Consider the following 17,158-nt stretch of genomic DNA (forward strand, 5'->3'; position numbering starts at 1 on the left):
TGCAGGAGAAGGTGACATGAGCATCTGGCCCATGACCTTCCATGAGAGATTACAATGACTATTCATCTGGCTGCCTTTGGCATGAAATATAAAGCCCACATCTACATCCTAGCTTTTAATAACTTCAAAGAGTAACTAAGTCTAGTAGAAGATTCTAAAAGAAAGAAGAGGGAGAAATGGAAGAAGAGGAAAAGAGGGTAAATCTTATTACTTGGCCTTATTTAAGTCAATGGTGAAGCTCCAATTGACTTCAATGAGGCTAGGGTTTCACCTATATGCCGGGAGAAAAGGAGGAAAGAATGAGGGATTTAGTGTGTTTAATCTAGTTCCTTAGTCTAGTTGCTGACTTTAGATAGTTCTACTAAGTAGTTCAGACACCCTGGTGATTAACATGATATAAACACATAGACTATATGGATAGCTGGCCAAATAAGTGTTTTTTCTCACAATCCTCCCATGCAATATACAGCAAATGTTGGGCTGTTTCATGCCATTTACTCCAATGAACATTTGAAAAAATGTCACTTTGGCCACTGTCCAACAGGTCGTTTGATCAACTTCTTATGGGTCTGATACTGTACGCCTGAAACCAATAGGAATTTTGCCATTAAATTCATTGGGAGTAGGATCAGGACTGATCAAAGTAGCAATTCCCCATGTGTTGGCAATCCCTTAGAGTTTGAGGATAATTGTCTTCCAATAAAATGATTGCCGGTTATCGCTAGCAGATTGGCAGGTGACAAATGAGGCCTATCCAGGATTAACAGACCTTGTCTTAGTGAGGGCAGACATTTCCCAATGGAAGGGGTTGATTTGGACTGTTAAATTGGGCTGCAGCCCATTCTTTCCTCCTTTCCTTTTCCAAATGTGAGCTTTTCTTTTCATATGAGCAGCAAGTGTCTTTCTTCACACAGTATTCAACAAGACAGAAGCAGCTTCTATCAATATACTTTGTAAAATTATTCATGTTATGGCGTAATGCTGGTGAATTGCCATGACATGATCTGTTCATGCTGATGTTTCTAATTCTGGCAACTCTAACTCTAACTGATGCCTTGCAAATCTGTACTGTTGATTCCAGTGCATACTCTTGGGCAATCTCTATCTTCATATACTCAAATTAAGCAAAGAAAGTGGTATGCACAAAAGACAGATTTATTGGTGAAAAGCACACTCCGCACTAGTAGTTGCAAATAGAAATCAGGACACTTAAAATAGATACTTGTAGAAATAATCTGATAGTACATGAGTACCCTGGGATGCTGGATGAAATCTTCTACTCGGAGGGGTCTGAAGATAACATTCCACATTGCCTAAGGATCTTAGCACATGAGCAGGGCAGTAGATCTCATTTTAAATCCTCTTCTTCTTGCCACTTCGATATTAGGTCAGTGGTTCTTGCTGTGGAAGGAATTTCCAAATCTACATTCTTCCTTCACACCAAAGGTGGCCAGATAGCAAGTGTAAAAAGTCAGGACAGGGGAGGGGGATAAGTACCTATATAAGACAAAGCCCCAAATATTGGGACTGTCCCTATAAAATTGGGACATCTGGTCACCTTATTCACATCATCAGTGTTCAACCTAATTCAATATATCAGAATTTGTATTTGTGTTGCAGGGAATTAAAACTGCCCTGCTTTGGCTTCACCAAAGAAGATGCAGTACCTTGGCACAAATGTGGTTGCGGTTGACATGCTGCAGAAATCTCTATTTGGAGCATGAAAACATCTGAAGAAGCCACATTTCTGCATTATAACAGAGAGAGTTCATTATTTCCGGGAACACCCTAAGGGAATTATTTGGCTTTTGATCCATGCATGAAATTTTCCTTGCTGTCACAGGAAACTGTATGCATAACCATGACTGCATATTACCCTAATAAAGGTAAATGAGAAATTCACACATAAATTGGAGGGTGTTTTCTGACATTGGCCAAAATAAATATTTGGACACTTTTAAAAAATGTGGGTTGTATGCTGAGGTGGAAACAAGTAATTTATCTGTGCCTAATATAACAGAAAAAATATTCAAGACTATTGTACCATTAGTTAAAAATTGCTCCTGAAATGTTCACTAGGTCTGGATTTTATATATTATGTCCCATGCATCTGTTGACCATGTTAGCTAATTTTGTGTACCTTTCTCTTTCTTTTGTTTACTATTTTTTGTTTTTATGTAAAATATAAATACATAACAAAAGAAAACATGTATGAATATATACACAAGATGGAAGTAGCATATGAATAACAAAATTCAACATTCACTATTTGCAAAACCTGGAAGAAACACAACAAAAACAAGCAAACAAACCCCTGAACCCATAGAGGTCGTGCAGGATATTAATGATTAAAGTGACTAAATAGATAAATAAATGCAAACATAACCTATAAGTGTTGGGGACTAATATACACTATACTACAAAAGTATGCAATAGTTCATGTCTGACCAGACACATTATTATTTTTTCCAAGTATTTCTATTAGACAGAGTCTTTTTTTCCCATTAATGCCATAGTAGAGAGCTCACTAAGTCAGTCTGTGTATGAGGAAGGAATTGCAGATTTCCATTTTCTCAGAATAACTCCTTTGCTATTAAATAGTTACTACAATCCATTTCTTAATGTTATCTGGTAATATCACCTCCTCCATCACTCTTAAAATACACAAGATTGGAGAAGAAAAGATATTGACACTTAAACTTTTTGAGAGAGTGCTGACTGTGGTGTTCCAGAACACATGCATCTTTTGACGGGTATAGAGGATGTGCAAAAGATTGGCAAGTGGCCTCTTTCTTAAATATAATATTGCATTAAATAACATTTTGCATTCATAATTTAATGGTGTTGGCTGTTCAGTTTGAATCCTCACCATTTTCCCCTCTTACTCAGCTCTTTTTAATATTCACACATACCTTCAAATACTTTGCAGCAAACAATCCCTATGGCTGTAAACTGATTTCATGTAATTTGTCTAAGGGTCCCTGTGTGTGAGGGATTTTTGATGTAAAATACATGAAAATTGTCCTTAAATTCAACATAAATTAGTTTAGGACCTGTAAATTAGTAGGTAATGTGTGATAACTTACATTTCTGTACCTTTGATCTCATAACAGAAGTACACTGCATGTCATTCTGCTATATCAGTTACGATGGATCTACCATGGAAAATATAGTAGATTGGTACTCTGTAGGGTAATGTGTAATTATTTGTTAAGAACTGAATAATCATATAATTATAAAAATTATAACTTGGATTTCCAAATGGCCATTAGGGAACTAAGTACCCAAATCCTAAAGAATTTCAGTGCGGCTGGATACCTAACTCCCTTAGAAAATCCCAAGTTTATATATATTATGTATAATCAATATCATATGTGTTCATAAATATTTATATAATTAAACTAATCTGTGTTTGGATTTATAAATGAAATGTCAACCTAGATATCTGTACTGTAGAGTGCAAAGTGCAAAGAGAGCCTTCAGTTGAACAAGGCTGAAATAATCTTAATTTAGGGCTTTACCCAACTCCTATTGAAATCAGTAGAAAGATTCCCTTTAATTTCAGTGGAAGTTGAATTGGGTCCATAAGGTCCAGTTTTTCTCACCTTGAAGTCAGTGGGAATAGTTACACTGTAAATATTGAAGTCAGTGGGAATAGTTACACTGACTTCAGTGGGTTCGGGACTGGAGGATTCAGTCCTTTGTGTCTGACCATATATGTCCCACCACCAGTAGCACAGTTCATTTCCACTTGAAATTGATTTGACATGTTGGTATAGTAGCAAGGAGATCTTGGTTTCTAAATTAGGATTAGACCAGTTTGTCTCAGCTTCTGGAATAAATGTTCTTTCCCGCAGTAGTGTGGATAAATCCCATCGGCTAAATCCCATCGGATAAATGAACTAAATAATGTTGAAAAAGCAGGTTTATACCATACAAAGTATTGAATGAACATGTTATGCCAAAAACATACTGTATTGCGGTTCTTCTTTTTCAACATCTTCACTAGAATTCCTCAGACTAAACTATCCATACATACATGACCCTAAAGCCAGTTTTCCCCTCTGAGGAAACAGAATCTATTTTAACTACATTTTTCTTAACAGAACAGACAAAGTGGTATCTTACAGGGCAAATGGATGGCTCAGTAATGGACTAATAATAGGATTTGAATCCTTTTACCTCTTCCTCACTGGTTTGAATTTAGCCCAGTCTATAGTCACTAATGACATTAACATGTGGTTGCTGTTTTGTGGCCTGGGAAAAGCACTGGTGGTCTCCATCTAGGAATTTCTCCTGTAGCTGAACTCATTAAAAGTCATGCGACTATATTTCAATGGGAGAGGGATCTGGCCCTGAACTCCTAATGGAAAGATGTCCGCAGCTTAAAATCACCATGGCAGTTGGCACTAACTGACACCTGTGTTAGCATTCTTAGGAGAGAACCCAAAAACTGAGTGGACATGGAGAATAAAGTATGCTCTTATCCCCAGAGGTAGGTCCTCCAGGAGAATGTTGAAGCACACTGCATGGCTTAGGGAAGCTTGCACTGTCCCTATGGTACCTGGTCTGTGGATAATCAGAGAACTCCAGTCTCCAAAGCTTTCCACCTGATATCTTTCCCAAGCACTTTTACATGTGGAATTTGCTTCACAAATTAATAAGCTTCGCAGCCCACTTGTGTCTTTTTTCACCTCCTCCCACTTGGGATACAGCATGTTCACTTGGCCTGATGAATCTCTTCTCAGTACTGCTCCCACTCTATGTCCTCTCTATGCAGACGGTGCCTGTGTAAGATGCATACCACACGGGTGGTTATAGTGATTACTAAACAGAAATCCACAAAGACCCTGAAACACTGCATGTGCTTATGGTTGTTCCTAAATTACTGCTAAATAAAGATCTACACAATTCTTGCAAAGCCTAAGCTGCATGCTGGTTTTCCAAAATATAGAGAAAACTAGACAGAAGATCTTGTATATAATAGTTACAGCAGCTATGAGTTTCCCTTGTCCTTGCACTGTTTATTGCGTTCACCCTGGCCACAGCTTGCTGGAGGGAGAGGAGACTATTAAACCTCGGAATATTTCTTTCTAGTCAGGCGGAGAAAGCTTGGTAGAAAGCTCCCTCTTTTTCCCAACCATTGTCATTTATGTAGAGGATCTATTAAAAAGGGAACGAGTTGGTTTACACTGCAGATTGAATGAAGCACTAAATGACTGCATTAGAATGACTGCAGTGGGAGAAATGGTCGCATACAGTGGAAATGTAATGTTGCAATGGTACTTTTCAAAAAGGTGCAATCATTGTTCAAGTACCCTTCTCTAATTTGTCATAAAAGTTGTCCAGGGCTTCTTCTTTTGTTTTTTGTTTTTTTTTTAACAAGGGGGCATTTTACCTGCTGCAGCTAAGGTGAAAGAATACGCTGCAAATAGATATCAGTCAACCTCCACACAGATCAGATCAGATGCTCTTTACCTGAGTCTATAGCCCTAGGACTGGGTTCGATTTTTGCAAGGAAGCAGCTCATTTACCAGTCAAAATCAAAATACTAAAAAGGGATAAGGGAAGGTCCCAGTCTAGGCTACATCGCTCTGCCATATTCTCCTGCCAATCCCTGAACACGGATCTTGTGCTGAGCAGGTTGTATGTCGACCAAACAAGCAGAAACATAAAAGCATTTCTGCCTTTCTTTGCTTGGGCTGAGATGTTTATGAAATGACCTCTGGGCGATTTCCATTTCCCTGTATTGAGGGGGAGGTAAGGTTGAAATTCTTGTGCGGGGGGGGAGGGGTGTGTGGTGATCCTTGTTTCTAGTTCATCAGAGAGGTCGCTGCTCTCACTGTGTTGGAACAGGAGCTAAACACGGATCTGGTAAGTATGATTCCGATCCCAGACGAGAAGTTCTCCTTTTCATAACAATCTCTCTAGCACGGGCTAGTCACAGCCGCTGATAAATAACATCGAATCCCCTTCTCGGTTAATTCGTGGCCGTTAAGTAGCACTTTTGAAGCAGGTCTGTCTGGGAAGGCGCCTCTGTCTCTCTTCTAAGGAATCTCCCCTCCCTCCTTGAAGATCCCCCTAGCCAAGCAGCGCGGAGTTGTTACCTGACACGCTGCTCCCCACGCTGGTTGATTGCCATCCTTAGCCTTGTGATTTGACTGCAGTACCCTACATCGAAATTGCAGACTTTTAGCATCTAGAACCCTAGGGATTGTCCTCCCCTCCTCCTTCCCCCCTCTGTGCCATTTCGCCGCCGGGTCGGTGCTGGGATAAAGTAGCTGGAGCCACCCACCCGCGGGACACGGGTAAAGGATACAGTGGGGCTGAAGGGAGATATCCCAGCTCCAGTGGACTCAGGGCGGATCCAGGCAGGGATTGCACTGTGTGACATCCTATCAGGAGGGGGGAAAGACATGCAGCAGCAGCAGCCCACCGCTGAACTCCTGGGGACCAAATCCTTTACTGCTGCATCCGAGAGGACTCCGATTTAAAATAAAAAGGGGGTGTCCTTGGAAGCTTCGACCCGACAGCGATTGAACCTGGGAAGATTTGGCTCACAACGCTCTGTACTGTGATACCGTAGGCGCCATGCAATGCTTATCTATTTGTATTCAACCACCATCCCCCCCCCCCCCCGCCCGCCCCCACCTCCCCAATTCATCTGCAAAACTTGAGGGGAGAACCACTTAAACGGATTACAAGCCTTCTTTGGTGCCATTGCTGGAAGTTGCTGGCCGGGGGTGGGGGTGGGGGAGTGAAAGTACAAGGTTATGGCATTAGGGATGCAATACATCTTAAAGAGTTCGCCTGACGTCGCCTACCCTTTCAGAGCAAATCTCGGTAAGCTTTTAGCACTCCACATGGATCGGTGCTAACCGCGATCGTTTGCTACTTTCCTAATAAAAATCATTAGCGCAGGATAACTTCGCCTGATTGCAGTGTTCCGTACTTGCAAGCGGCCTGTGAAAAGATCTATTGATATGGCAACGTGGTGTGGGCAAAAATACAGACCTTTTGTGAATGTATTTCAAACCCCAGTGCGTCGCTAAGGCAGCTGCGAAACAGAGACCCCTGGCAAGAATAACAGACATTCTCCTACAATCTGCTTCGGTATTTCTTCCCTCTTATTTCTTTAGAGATCTAATAAAACTGTTTTCACTTTCCCACTCCCCCCCCACTCCCCCGACCTTTTTAGAGGTATCAAGTGCATTTCGCCTGACGGCTCCAGATTTTGCTCCTGCAAATAAATGATGCAGCGTTTTAATTAGCAAGTAGTGCTGCTTCCATATTGAATAAGTTTAACGAGCGCTTGAGATGTTTAAAATAACATGGGGGATGTTACTGATCCGACAGGTATGGGGAGCGGTCAGGGCGAGAGGAGGTGGTAAAGGAATATGGATAGCTCCTGGCCTTATTAGCAGAGTGGGCACTAGCCTCCTATTTGGGAGTCGACAGTGAGTGATCTGTGCTCCTGACAGCCGGGCTTCTTGCCTACTAACTTTTTTCTACCAACCTGCTGCCTCTTCAAGGATTCCAGCCAAGCCTCTGTCCGGCAAGCTTACCTACCCACACATTTGGAGCGGAGAGGGGGACTTGTTAGAATAACAATGTTAAAGGTTTGGTTTAAGGCTGCTGTGACTCTCCGGACCCAGGGGCTCGTGGCTTCCAGAAGGGATGGTAGATTCGCCACTTGCTTGGAGGCTCGCTTGCAACTCCCAGCAGAGGTGGAGGGCAGAATGCCATGCCCATTTCAAGTTAGGGAGCGAGCCCCATCCCTGGTGAATGTGGAGTGTGTCTCCCATGTATGTGCATGTCATGGGTGTGCGAACTGAAGGAGTGAAAAAAAAACCACAACCCAACCTGGGCAATAAAGTGTACGGGGTGGATTGCATCTCCCTGCCCTAGCTACGTTGCCCAGCGCTGGGGGAAAAAATCAGAATTTGATCTTTGAAATGCACAGACAGGGACTGAGACGTGCATTACTGACCCAATAGCCCCTCTCTTGCTTAAAAAGAACTTCGCCCTGACAACCGATCTTGCCAGCTAAATTTCATCCAAGGATAAATTTGGACAGAGTCTGGAGTCTCAGCTGCAAGGCGCTCCCTCCTTGTGATCTGTTACCGGCTGGTAGCTCTTCACTAACAAATAATCTACTCCCGCCCACACAGTGTCACTTTCCTTCGCCCCGGTTTCTCAGCAAAACTGTATTACCTTCTTGCTGCCTCTGTCGTGTAAAGATGTCAGCTGAGTTGTATTCTCTTCCCGGATCCAGTCAGCATCGGGCATGATTTTCTTCTCGAGCACACACACGCCCAAAGCCAGACCGAAAAATCTTGCGGCCGTTAAGGAGTTAAATCCTCCTCTTCGCTTTTGATGCCTTGCTCGGTGACAGAATGCAAAATGTGCCGTTGTTACCCAAGTGATTCCGGGTCTCTTCCCAGCGATTTGCTTTGCCTCCTTTTAAAGCTGGAAGCGAGCAGGAGGCTGTTGGATCCTGGGGAAGATTGAAGGCTTGAGTTGCAGCACAACAATAAAAAAAAGGGGGGGGGGGGCGCTCGTGGTGCAAAGGGATCAAAGAGAGCGAAGAAATGCGAGGGGAGAGGAGCCACCTTGTTCAAGTCACCCAGGCTGGGGCTTCCCGAGCTTTCACGTTGGGACATCCAGGTGTGATGGAGAGCGGCTACCTACGGCTCTGCGTAAACTAATCAATTGGCTTTTTGCAGCAGTGTCTGTGCGCGGAGAGGACCCTGTCTGGGGGGCAGCTGCCCAGAGAGACACTTCTCCCCATGATCTACCCGCAGCACGAGCGCCTTGCTGGAATTTGCAGTTGGCAATCGGGGGCTCTTTTTCCTTGAGAGTTGGGGTGAGGGGACCGTGGCTCGTTTCTGGCGGCTGCTCCTTCCTTCCTCGTTCTTCTCGGCTTTCCCCAGTCTGATTATTTCCCACTCCTCCCCCACCCCACCTTCCCATCCCCCATCCCTCCCCCCCCCCGGAAAAAAAAACTGTACAGTCAGGGCTTCCCAAATGCGCGCCCCCGACCTGGTGCCAAGCGCGCCCCCTTCATTTGTTCCCCTTCTTGAAGCTCATTTTCATGACGTGGAAAAGCCTGATCCAGGGCAACAACAACAACAACACACACACACACACATGGAGAGAAAGAGAGAGAAGCCCGAGATTCTCCGCTGTGATTGAGCTTCCCTCCCAACGATGTGCTGGTGCCCAGAGAAAGCAGCAGCAGCAGAGCTGGAAGCCTGCAGCAGCCCCCTTCTCCTCCCTCCTCCATTGAGTGTGCCAAACAGCCGCTCTGCATCCTAAAGAAGCTCATTGAGGGGCTCATTGCATTCCCAGCACGTTTCAGGCTTGCTTGCTTTTTTTTCTTCTTTTTTTTCCCCCCTCCTCTCCTTTTGCCTCAGCCTCAGCAGGAGTACAGAGAGAGAGAGAGAGAGAGAGAGAGAGAGAGAAAGAGAGAGAGTGAAACCAGCAATCCTTAAACTCGAGCTTTTTAAAAATTCTATTTATTTATTTATTTTAGATGTGCTAAAATCTCTCCTGCAAATCGGTAAGTACAAGCGTTCTGGGTCCTCTTCTTTCTGCCTAGCTTCAAAGACACCCCCACCACCATTATCCCTCCCCCCCCCCCCATCATTTTTATTATAGCCCTTGCAGAACAGAGAGAACTTAAGTCGCTATTTTGCAAGAGAGACAGAGAGGACTGACGGATACTGCAATATAGCTCTCCTTTCTCTCTCTCTCTCTCTCCCCCTTCTTCACAATTAGATCATGATTTTAATTGCACAGGATATTTCTCTTTTCTCCCCTTTCCTACAGCTGAGGGTTTTATTTGCAAGTTGATCCTAAGGATTTGTATTCCTTTCCCATTTCTGTCCCTAAATGCGTCTTTCGGATTTTAAGTTTGTGCGGGGAAAGGGGGTGGGGGGAAATTCTCTAGCTGTACATGGGTAAGGCAAAAGAAAAAGGTCATTTTTATTGATAAATTAGGATTAAAATCAACGATCTTTCTGGACATTTTCAATTGGTATTTCACTGACTCAAGAAGGGCTGCATCACCATTATTATTATTATCATAATCATTAACATTTATTTATCCCCAAACATTTGAAATATCTGGCAAAAGGAAGGGGGAAAACTGTATCTTGGAGAGCTGCATCTCATTAGTACAGTATTTGTTTCCTTTGACTGGAGAAGAATGGTGTCTTCTTTTTGAAAGGTAGACAGTACAATAGATAATTTATCAGCTGGTGTCAAGGTATTTTTCTTCCACTTTCAGCTTTTTAACCGGGTCTCTTGGTTGGTCCTGGGGGCGCAAAATATAATAATCCAAACCAGGCTGAGCATTTCAATCCGAAATGCTTCTTTAGCTGTCACTTCGCCTTAGATCTGATGATCGCATGGGCATGTGCTTTAGAAAGATTAATCATCTCTAAATGCTTTAATCAGCTAAAATGACTAATATGTAGTATGTATTTATCTGATAATATACCAATAGCATTAATCCATCAGTGTACCTGGAAGTGGGAGGTTTTATTTTAAATCACGGTTGTTAAGCATTATTAAAGACACTGTGAGAATTTCTAAAGGAAACTGTTAGATCAGGGACATTTACAAACCCTGCAAATTCCTGCAAACTTCCATATAGAATATACTGAGCTGGTGCACTGGATATTGGACCATTGCAATCTAGCAACTTTGGGAGGGTTTTTGTGTGTGTGTGTGTATGTGTATATCTAAAGGATGTAGCATGATGCTGGTGAAAGATACCCACTGATATTTTCTCCTGTAATTAATGCAGGTTATGATGTACACACAGGTAAGCCTGCAAATTAGTGTTTCTCTAAACACTGGTCATGTGGTGAAAAATATGTATATATGTAATACGCTCAGTCTATATGTTCATTTGCTATATGGTATGTGCATGCTGTTTTCATTATAGATGCCATTTACTAAATATCATAGGGGAAGGGAAAATATGGCATCTTATGATTAGAGATTTCTATAGCTCTTAAGTCTGAAACCAGCCTTGAACATCAAGCACTGCTAGAGTTTGTTTTGAACGTCTACCCAAAAATTGCTGAACTTTCCAGGAGCCTAATAAAAGTCTAGCAAAAACGGAGTTTATTAAGAACAGTGACCTGACTAAATACTAAAATTCTGCATTCTTATTTCTGTTACAGTTTTGTAATCAGCCACAAATGATGAAACCTTCCACAGCAGAGACTCTTCATAAAGGAAGGATGTTGTGGGTAATTCTTCTAAGCACAATTGCTCTAGCATGGACTACACCAATTCCCTTGATAGAGGACTCAGAGGAAATTGACGAGCCCTGCTTTGATCCATGTTACTGTGAAGTAAAAGAGAGCCTTTTCCATATACATTGCGACAATAAAGGATTTATAAATATTAGTCAGATAACGGAGTCGTGGTCAAGACCTTTTAAACTTTATCTGCAGAGGAATTCCATGAGGAAATTATACACAAACAGTTTTCTTCATTTGAACAATGCTGTGTCTATTAACCTTGGGAACAATGCACTGCAGGACATTCAGACAGGAGCCTTCATTGGGCTCAAAGTTTTGAAGCGATTGTACCTGCACGAGAATAAATTAGACATTTTCAGAAACGACACTTTCCTGGGTTTGGAAAGTCTGGAATATCTGCAGGCAGATTACAATGTCATTAAACGGATTGAAAGTGGGGCATTTCGAAATCTGAGCAAACTGAGAGTCTTGATCTTAAATGACAACCTTATCCCCATGCTTCCCACCAACCTATTTAAATCTGTGTCTTTAACTCATTTGGACTTGCGGGGAAACAGGTTAAAAGTCCTTTCCTATCGAGGGATGCTGGACCATATTGGCAGGAGCCTGATGGAAATCCAGCTGGAGGAGAACCCTTGGAACTGTACCTGTGAGATTGTGCAGCTGAAAAGTTGGCTGGAGCGCATACCTTACACTGCCCTTGTGGGAGACATAACCTGTGAGACCCCCTTCCACTTCCATGGTAAGGACCTGAGGGAAATCAAAAGGAGTAAACTCTGCCCCATGCTGTCTGACTCCGAAGTCGAGGCCAGTCTGGGGATTCCTCAGTTGTCATCTAGCAAGGAGAACGCATGGCCTACGAAGCCTTCTTCCATGCTATCCTCCTTCCATTTCACTGCTTCCTCTGTTGAATACAAAACATCCAATAAGCAGCCCAAACCCACCAAGCAGCCCAGAGTGCCCAAACCTCCCCCTACATCCCGAGGCCTGTATCCTGGGCCAAACCAGCCTCCTATAGCTGCCTACCAGACAAGGCCCCCGATTCCCATCATATGCCCTACTGGGTGCTCTTGTAGTTTGCACATCAACGACTTGGGCCTGACGGTCAATTGCAAGGAGAGAGGATTTCACAACATCTCCGAGCTTCTGCCCAGGCCCCTGAACGCCAAGAAGTTGTACCTGAGCGGCAATTTGATACAGAAAATCTACCGCTCGGATTTCTGGAATTTTTCTTCCTTGGATCTGTTACACCTTGGGAACAACCGTATCTCCTACGTGCAGGATGGGGCTTTTATTAACCTGCCTAACCTGAAAAGCCTGTACCTGAACGGCAATGACATCGAGAGGCTGACTCCAGGCATGTTCAGGGGCTTGCAGAGCTTGCATTACCTGTACTTCGAGTACAACCTGATCAGGGAGATCCAGCCCGCGGCCTTCAGCCTCATGCCCAACCTGAAGCTGCTCTTCCTCAACGACAACCTGCTGCGGAGCCTGCCCACCGATGCCTTTGCGGGCACCTCCCTGGCCAGGCTCAACCTGAGGAACAACCACTTCCTTTACCTGCCCGTGGCCGGGGTGCTGGAGCACCTCCACGCCATCGTGCAGATCGACCTCAAGCTCAACCCTTGGGACTGCACCTGCGACCTGGTGCCCCTCAAGCAGTGGATCGAGACCATCAGCTCGGTCATCGTGGTGGGGGACGTGCTGTGCGCCAGCCCGGAGAACCTCACCCGCCGGGACGTGCGCTCGGTGGAGCTGGAGGCGCTGTGCCCGGAGCTGCTGCACGCCGCGGCCGCCTCGCCCGCCCCGCCCGGGGGCAAGCCCAGCCCCACCAGCCCCTCGGCCTACGAGCTCTCCCCGGCCGGCGCCGCCGCCGTGCCGCTCTCCGTGCTCATCCTCAGCCTGCTGGTCCTCTTCTTCTCGGCCGTCTTCATCGCCGCGGGGCTCTTCGCCTTCGTGCTGCGCCGGCGGCGCAAGAAACTGCCCTTCCGCAGCAAGCGGCCGGAGGCGGGGGACCTGAGCGGCATCCACATGCAGTGCCACCGCTTCTTCGAGGAGGGCGGCCGGGGGGCGGGCGGCGGCGCCTCGCCGGAGAAGGGCCACCCGGCGGGGCACGTCTACGACTACATCCCCCACCCGGTGACCCACATGTGCAACAACCCCATCTACAAGCCGCGCGAGGAGGAGGCGGAGCGGGAGGAGGGCGGCGGCGGCGGCGGCGAGGCCGGCGAGCGCCTGGGGGGAGGCGGGACGGGGGATCCGTTCGCCGAGCCCGGCCACCAGGCGAACAGCACCCACTACCGGACCTTGCTGGAGAAGGAGAAGGAGTGGAGCCTGGCCGTGTCCAGCTCCCAGCTCAACACCATCGTGGCCGCCAACCACCAGCACCACCACCACCCGGCCGGCGGCGGCGGGCTGGCGCTGGCGGGGGAGCTGGCGCTGGCGCCGGCCCCGCCCGGCTTCCCCCACGAGAAGAACGGCGGGGTGTTGCTCTTCCCGCCGGCCGGCGCCGGGCTAGACAGAGAGCGGCCGCCGCCGCCCTGCACGGTGGGCTTCGTGGACTGCCTCTACGGCACGGTGCCCAAGTTAAAGGAACTGCACGTCCACCCGCCGGGCATGCAGTACCCGGACCTCCAGCAGGACGCCAGGCTGAAAGAAACCCTTCTCTTCTCGGCCGGCAAGGGCTTCACAGACCAACCCCCCCCAAGCGAATACCTCGAGTTAAGGGCCAAACTCCAAACCAAGCCGGATTACCTCGAAGTCCTGGAGAAGACAACCTATAGGTTCTGACCAGAGAGCTTTTCTTTCCACCCCCCGCCCTCCAGTAGCGCCCCCGGCCCCCCCTTCTCCAGCCCCCGTGCAACCGCATGCTGAGAATAGAGAATACAGCTGTGTGCTCTCCCCCACCAGAGATGTGTGTGTTTGGAGGAAGGGCCGTTCTCAGATCATTAATCAATGAAGTGCCTTCGCAGACTTGCCAGCAGATGTTAATCATTATTTTTTTATACTGAAACTGAGACTTTGACTGTGCCATGTCTAAGGTATATTATTATTAATTATTATTATTATTACTACGGGGATCTTTGTATTGATCCTAACTAAGTAAATTCTATGTCTTTTTTTTTCCGTTGCAGTAAACTTTTTACTTTATATATATTTTTTTTTTCCTGGGGGGGGGGTAGGGGGTGATGGCATTTTGTGGCTTTCTTTCTTCTTGCCCATCATGGCACAGATCCTGTACATTTATTTAAAACAATCAAATGCAGTTTGCTGCATGCCTGGAAACTGCAAGAGGGAAAGAGGGGGGTGGGGCGGGGGTCTTATTCGAATGTTCTCTCACTCTTGTCTCTCTCTTTCACATGCACACACACGTAGACGCGTCCACGCAGCTCCCCACCCCAGCCGCCGGTCGGGTCCCTAGCCGCTCCGATCGGCTCCCCTTCCGTTCCGCTCGCCCTTCCCCTCCTCTCCTCTTGGAGGGGGGATTCCATTTCCAGTGTGAAGTCATCCGAAACAAAGAAGCCCATTGGATGTAACCACGTGGCTCACGCACACACACCTGGGGATGATCAATTGCACTTCATGACGCCATGAGTTTTTGGAGGACATCCGCACTTTCTTATTAAAACAGACCCATACAACTATACAAAAATAAATAAATAAATTACTGGGTACCTATCACTAACGGCTTTGTAGGAAGCACTTTTAATGTTTTTTCTCTCTCTCTCTCACACACGTACACACACACAAAGATACAAACAACAATGTGCATATATTTATTCTGTAATTTCAAGTGAATATAAATTGTAAAGGTAATGTTTAATCATTCATTGTACAGTGATGCGTCTGGTATAGCTTTCCTAATAAAAAGTTTTGAAAAAAATACATATAGATATATAGAGGATACAAAGCTTGAACCTAACATTTCAGTTTACTCTCCCCCTACCCATGATTACTTCTCTCACCTTACTCCTGAAAGCTATTTTATTAATCACCGTTCAGTGCACTGTGTGATGTTAACAGGGAAAAAAATCTGTTCAACTTCTGCCACAGTACCACTTAGGACTTTAAAAAATCCAATTTGAAACCTGTTTTTCTTCCACATTGCACTGTAACTATGTCAGAATTTCTTTTATTTCAAAATAAGCAGCTGAATTAACCCAATTTCTTCTACTAATATTGCTAGTAGAATCTAAGTTCTGCTACAACCTAAGAGAAAATAAGGCATTAGTATTACAACTTTTCAGTGTTTAAATTCACATCAATTATAAAAGGAAATAAGTAGAGAGTGGAGAAAGGCTTAGATGTAAATTTGAATATTTGATACATTTGCGCTTGGAATGTTCTTTCCCCTCGTTTGAAAAAGACTGAAACAATGTGGGAAACTCAGGCCCAATAGCTGACATTTGCTGGGTCTCTCCCTTGCCTTGCTGCAATCAGAACGACTAGGGGGGTCAGGCTGATTTTACAAAATGTGTGTCATTAAAATGATGCTGCAAAATAGACTTGCCGCGTCACCCAGTTTACAACCCACTTAGATCTGAACAAAACCAAAGAAAAACGGATTTTTCTTTTAGGGTACTGGCTGGTATCTTGTTCCTGGTAGATCTGGACTGACACACGGAAAAAGCCAAGGGAAAGCTTTGTGGTGGGGGGGTTTACACAATGTGGCCAGTAGATGGCGCCGGAACTCCAGCGATCGCAGCAAAGGCTGCAGCTGAGTTGTGCCGCCCGTCCAGTACTTTCTTCTTGGACTTCTGAGTCTGCCCTTAATAGCATGTAATCGTTACGTTGAATGTAATTCACCAGACGTCACTAATGCCTTACATCAAGCTAGGAACAAATTAAATGGGAATGTGAATGTCAGCTCCTTAGCCGTGCAGTTACGCAGGAGAGGCCCTGTCCTAAAGATCTCAACTAATGAATTTTATATAGAAATATCAAATCAAAAATATATTTTGTGTTAATAAAAACAACAATCATGGCAGTTTATCAAGGTAAATTGAAAAATGTTTCCACTGCATTAAAAAAACCCCTGTATCTAATATTCTTGTCGCTTTGGGCATTTGTTATGGGACTATATGTCCATTCATAAGTTGCAACTTTTTGGATTGGGTGAGGAAAGAGAGCCTATGTTTGCATGAACTGATGTGCCACATCCATGCTGCTACATTCATGCCAGCTGCCCTGGTCAGGAAAGGCTGCTTCCCTGTCTCATGTGCAACAAAATTATTCCACCCAGCACATTGTATTCCAATGGATTTAAAAGGCGGATGTTCTCCCAGGATGCCCCTATTTACAGCTTTGGCAGGTATGCACAGTACTGGCTCTCTCTGTCTCTGAGTGTCATGTGGAGGAAGTAGAAAACATTTTCTGGGAATCAATAGTAGCCCTCTGGACCATAGAGATAATGGGGTGGGGGGAGAAGGGTGCAAGGGAACAGCTTCAAAAGTCTGTAAATCTTTGCATCACCTCCATATTATTGGTTAATGTTATGAACTGCCAAGTTGCCAGATCCCTTTATAGTATTGATGTTGGTTTCATTATTTCTGCATTCAGCACTAATCTGTTTTTAATGGATATTAGAAAAGCATGCAGGTATTTACAAAAAATAAACATCAAAGTGCAAGGCCAGATCCTTCTGATGATAATCATTATAATTCCATTGATAATGCTGCAGCATGCAGAAAATGGAGGATGATATGTCAGGTTAAAGTACAATCCATGGTGTGACTGTTGCTGTATACATTTGGGGGGGGGGGAGGGAAGCAAAACCTGAGTGTTCATAAATCATATCAAAGTGTAAGCCAATCATTATAAATAATGTTTATATTTTATTTAAACTACAAAAAGGCAAGAGCATCTTGACTTAAATAGAG

At 44.8% G+C, this 17,158-nt stretch overlaps 2 protein-coding genes across 18 annotated transcripts in view; one reads left to right on the plus strand and one right to left on the minus strand.

The window, feature by feature from the left end:
- The window catches only part of LOC144930879 (uncharacterized), a 58,313-nt gene extending 49,363 nt beyond the window's left edge, over positions 1–8,950 (minus strand). For 9 of the 14 annotated variants that reach the window (XR_013636338.1, XR_013636336.1, XR_013636337.1 and 6 more), the window contains exons 1-2: positions 8,215–8,950; positions 6,320–6,542 (exon numbers count right to left, since the gene is read on the minus strand). The gene's annotated coding sequence lies outside the window, so the exon portion shown is untranslated. The remainder of the gene's footprint in view (positions 1–6,319; positions 6,543–8,214) is intronic. The other 5 variants (XM_078854383.1, XM_078854378.1, XM_078854377.1 and 2 more) reach the window with 2 other exon arrangements.
- Positions 8,146–16,913, plus strand: SLITRK3 (SLIT and NTRK like family member 3). 4 transcript variants are annotated; one of them, XM_073359485.2, is made up of 3 exons: positions 8,146–8,866; positions 11,196–14,320; positions 14,655–16,913. In XM_073359485.2, exon 2 carries the CDS (start codon positions 11,214–11,216, stop codon positions 14,067–14,069), a length of 2,856 nt encoding a protein of 951 aa, XP_073215586.2. In that variant the 5' UTR covers positions 8,146–8,866; positions 11,196–11,213; the 3' UTR covers positions 14,070–14,320; positions 14,655–16,913. The 4 variants fall into 4 exon arrangements, with proteins under 4 accessions (XP_073215586.2, XP_073215587.2, XP_073215584.2 ...); XM_073359486.2 differs by having other exon boundaries at positions 8,146–8,667; XM_073359483.2 differs by having other exon boundaries at positions 8,147–9,562.
- Positions 16,914–17,158: the final 245 nt, after the last annotated feature.

Source organism: Lepidochelys kempii, chromosome 9 (assembly GCF_965140285.1).
Source record: "Lepidochelys kempii isolate rLepKem1 chromosome 9, rLepKem1.hap1, whole genome shotgun sequence".
Classification (NCBI taxonomy): Eukaryota; Metazoa; Chordata; order Testudines; family Cheloniidae; genus Lepidochelys; species Lepidochelys kempii.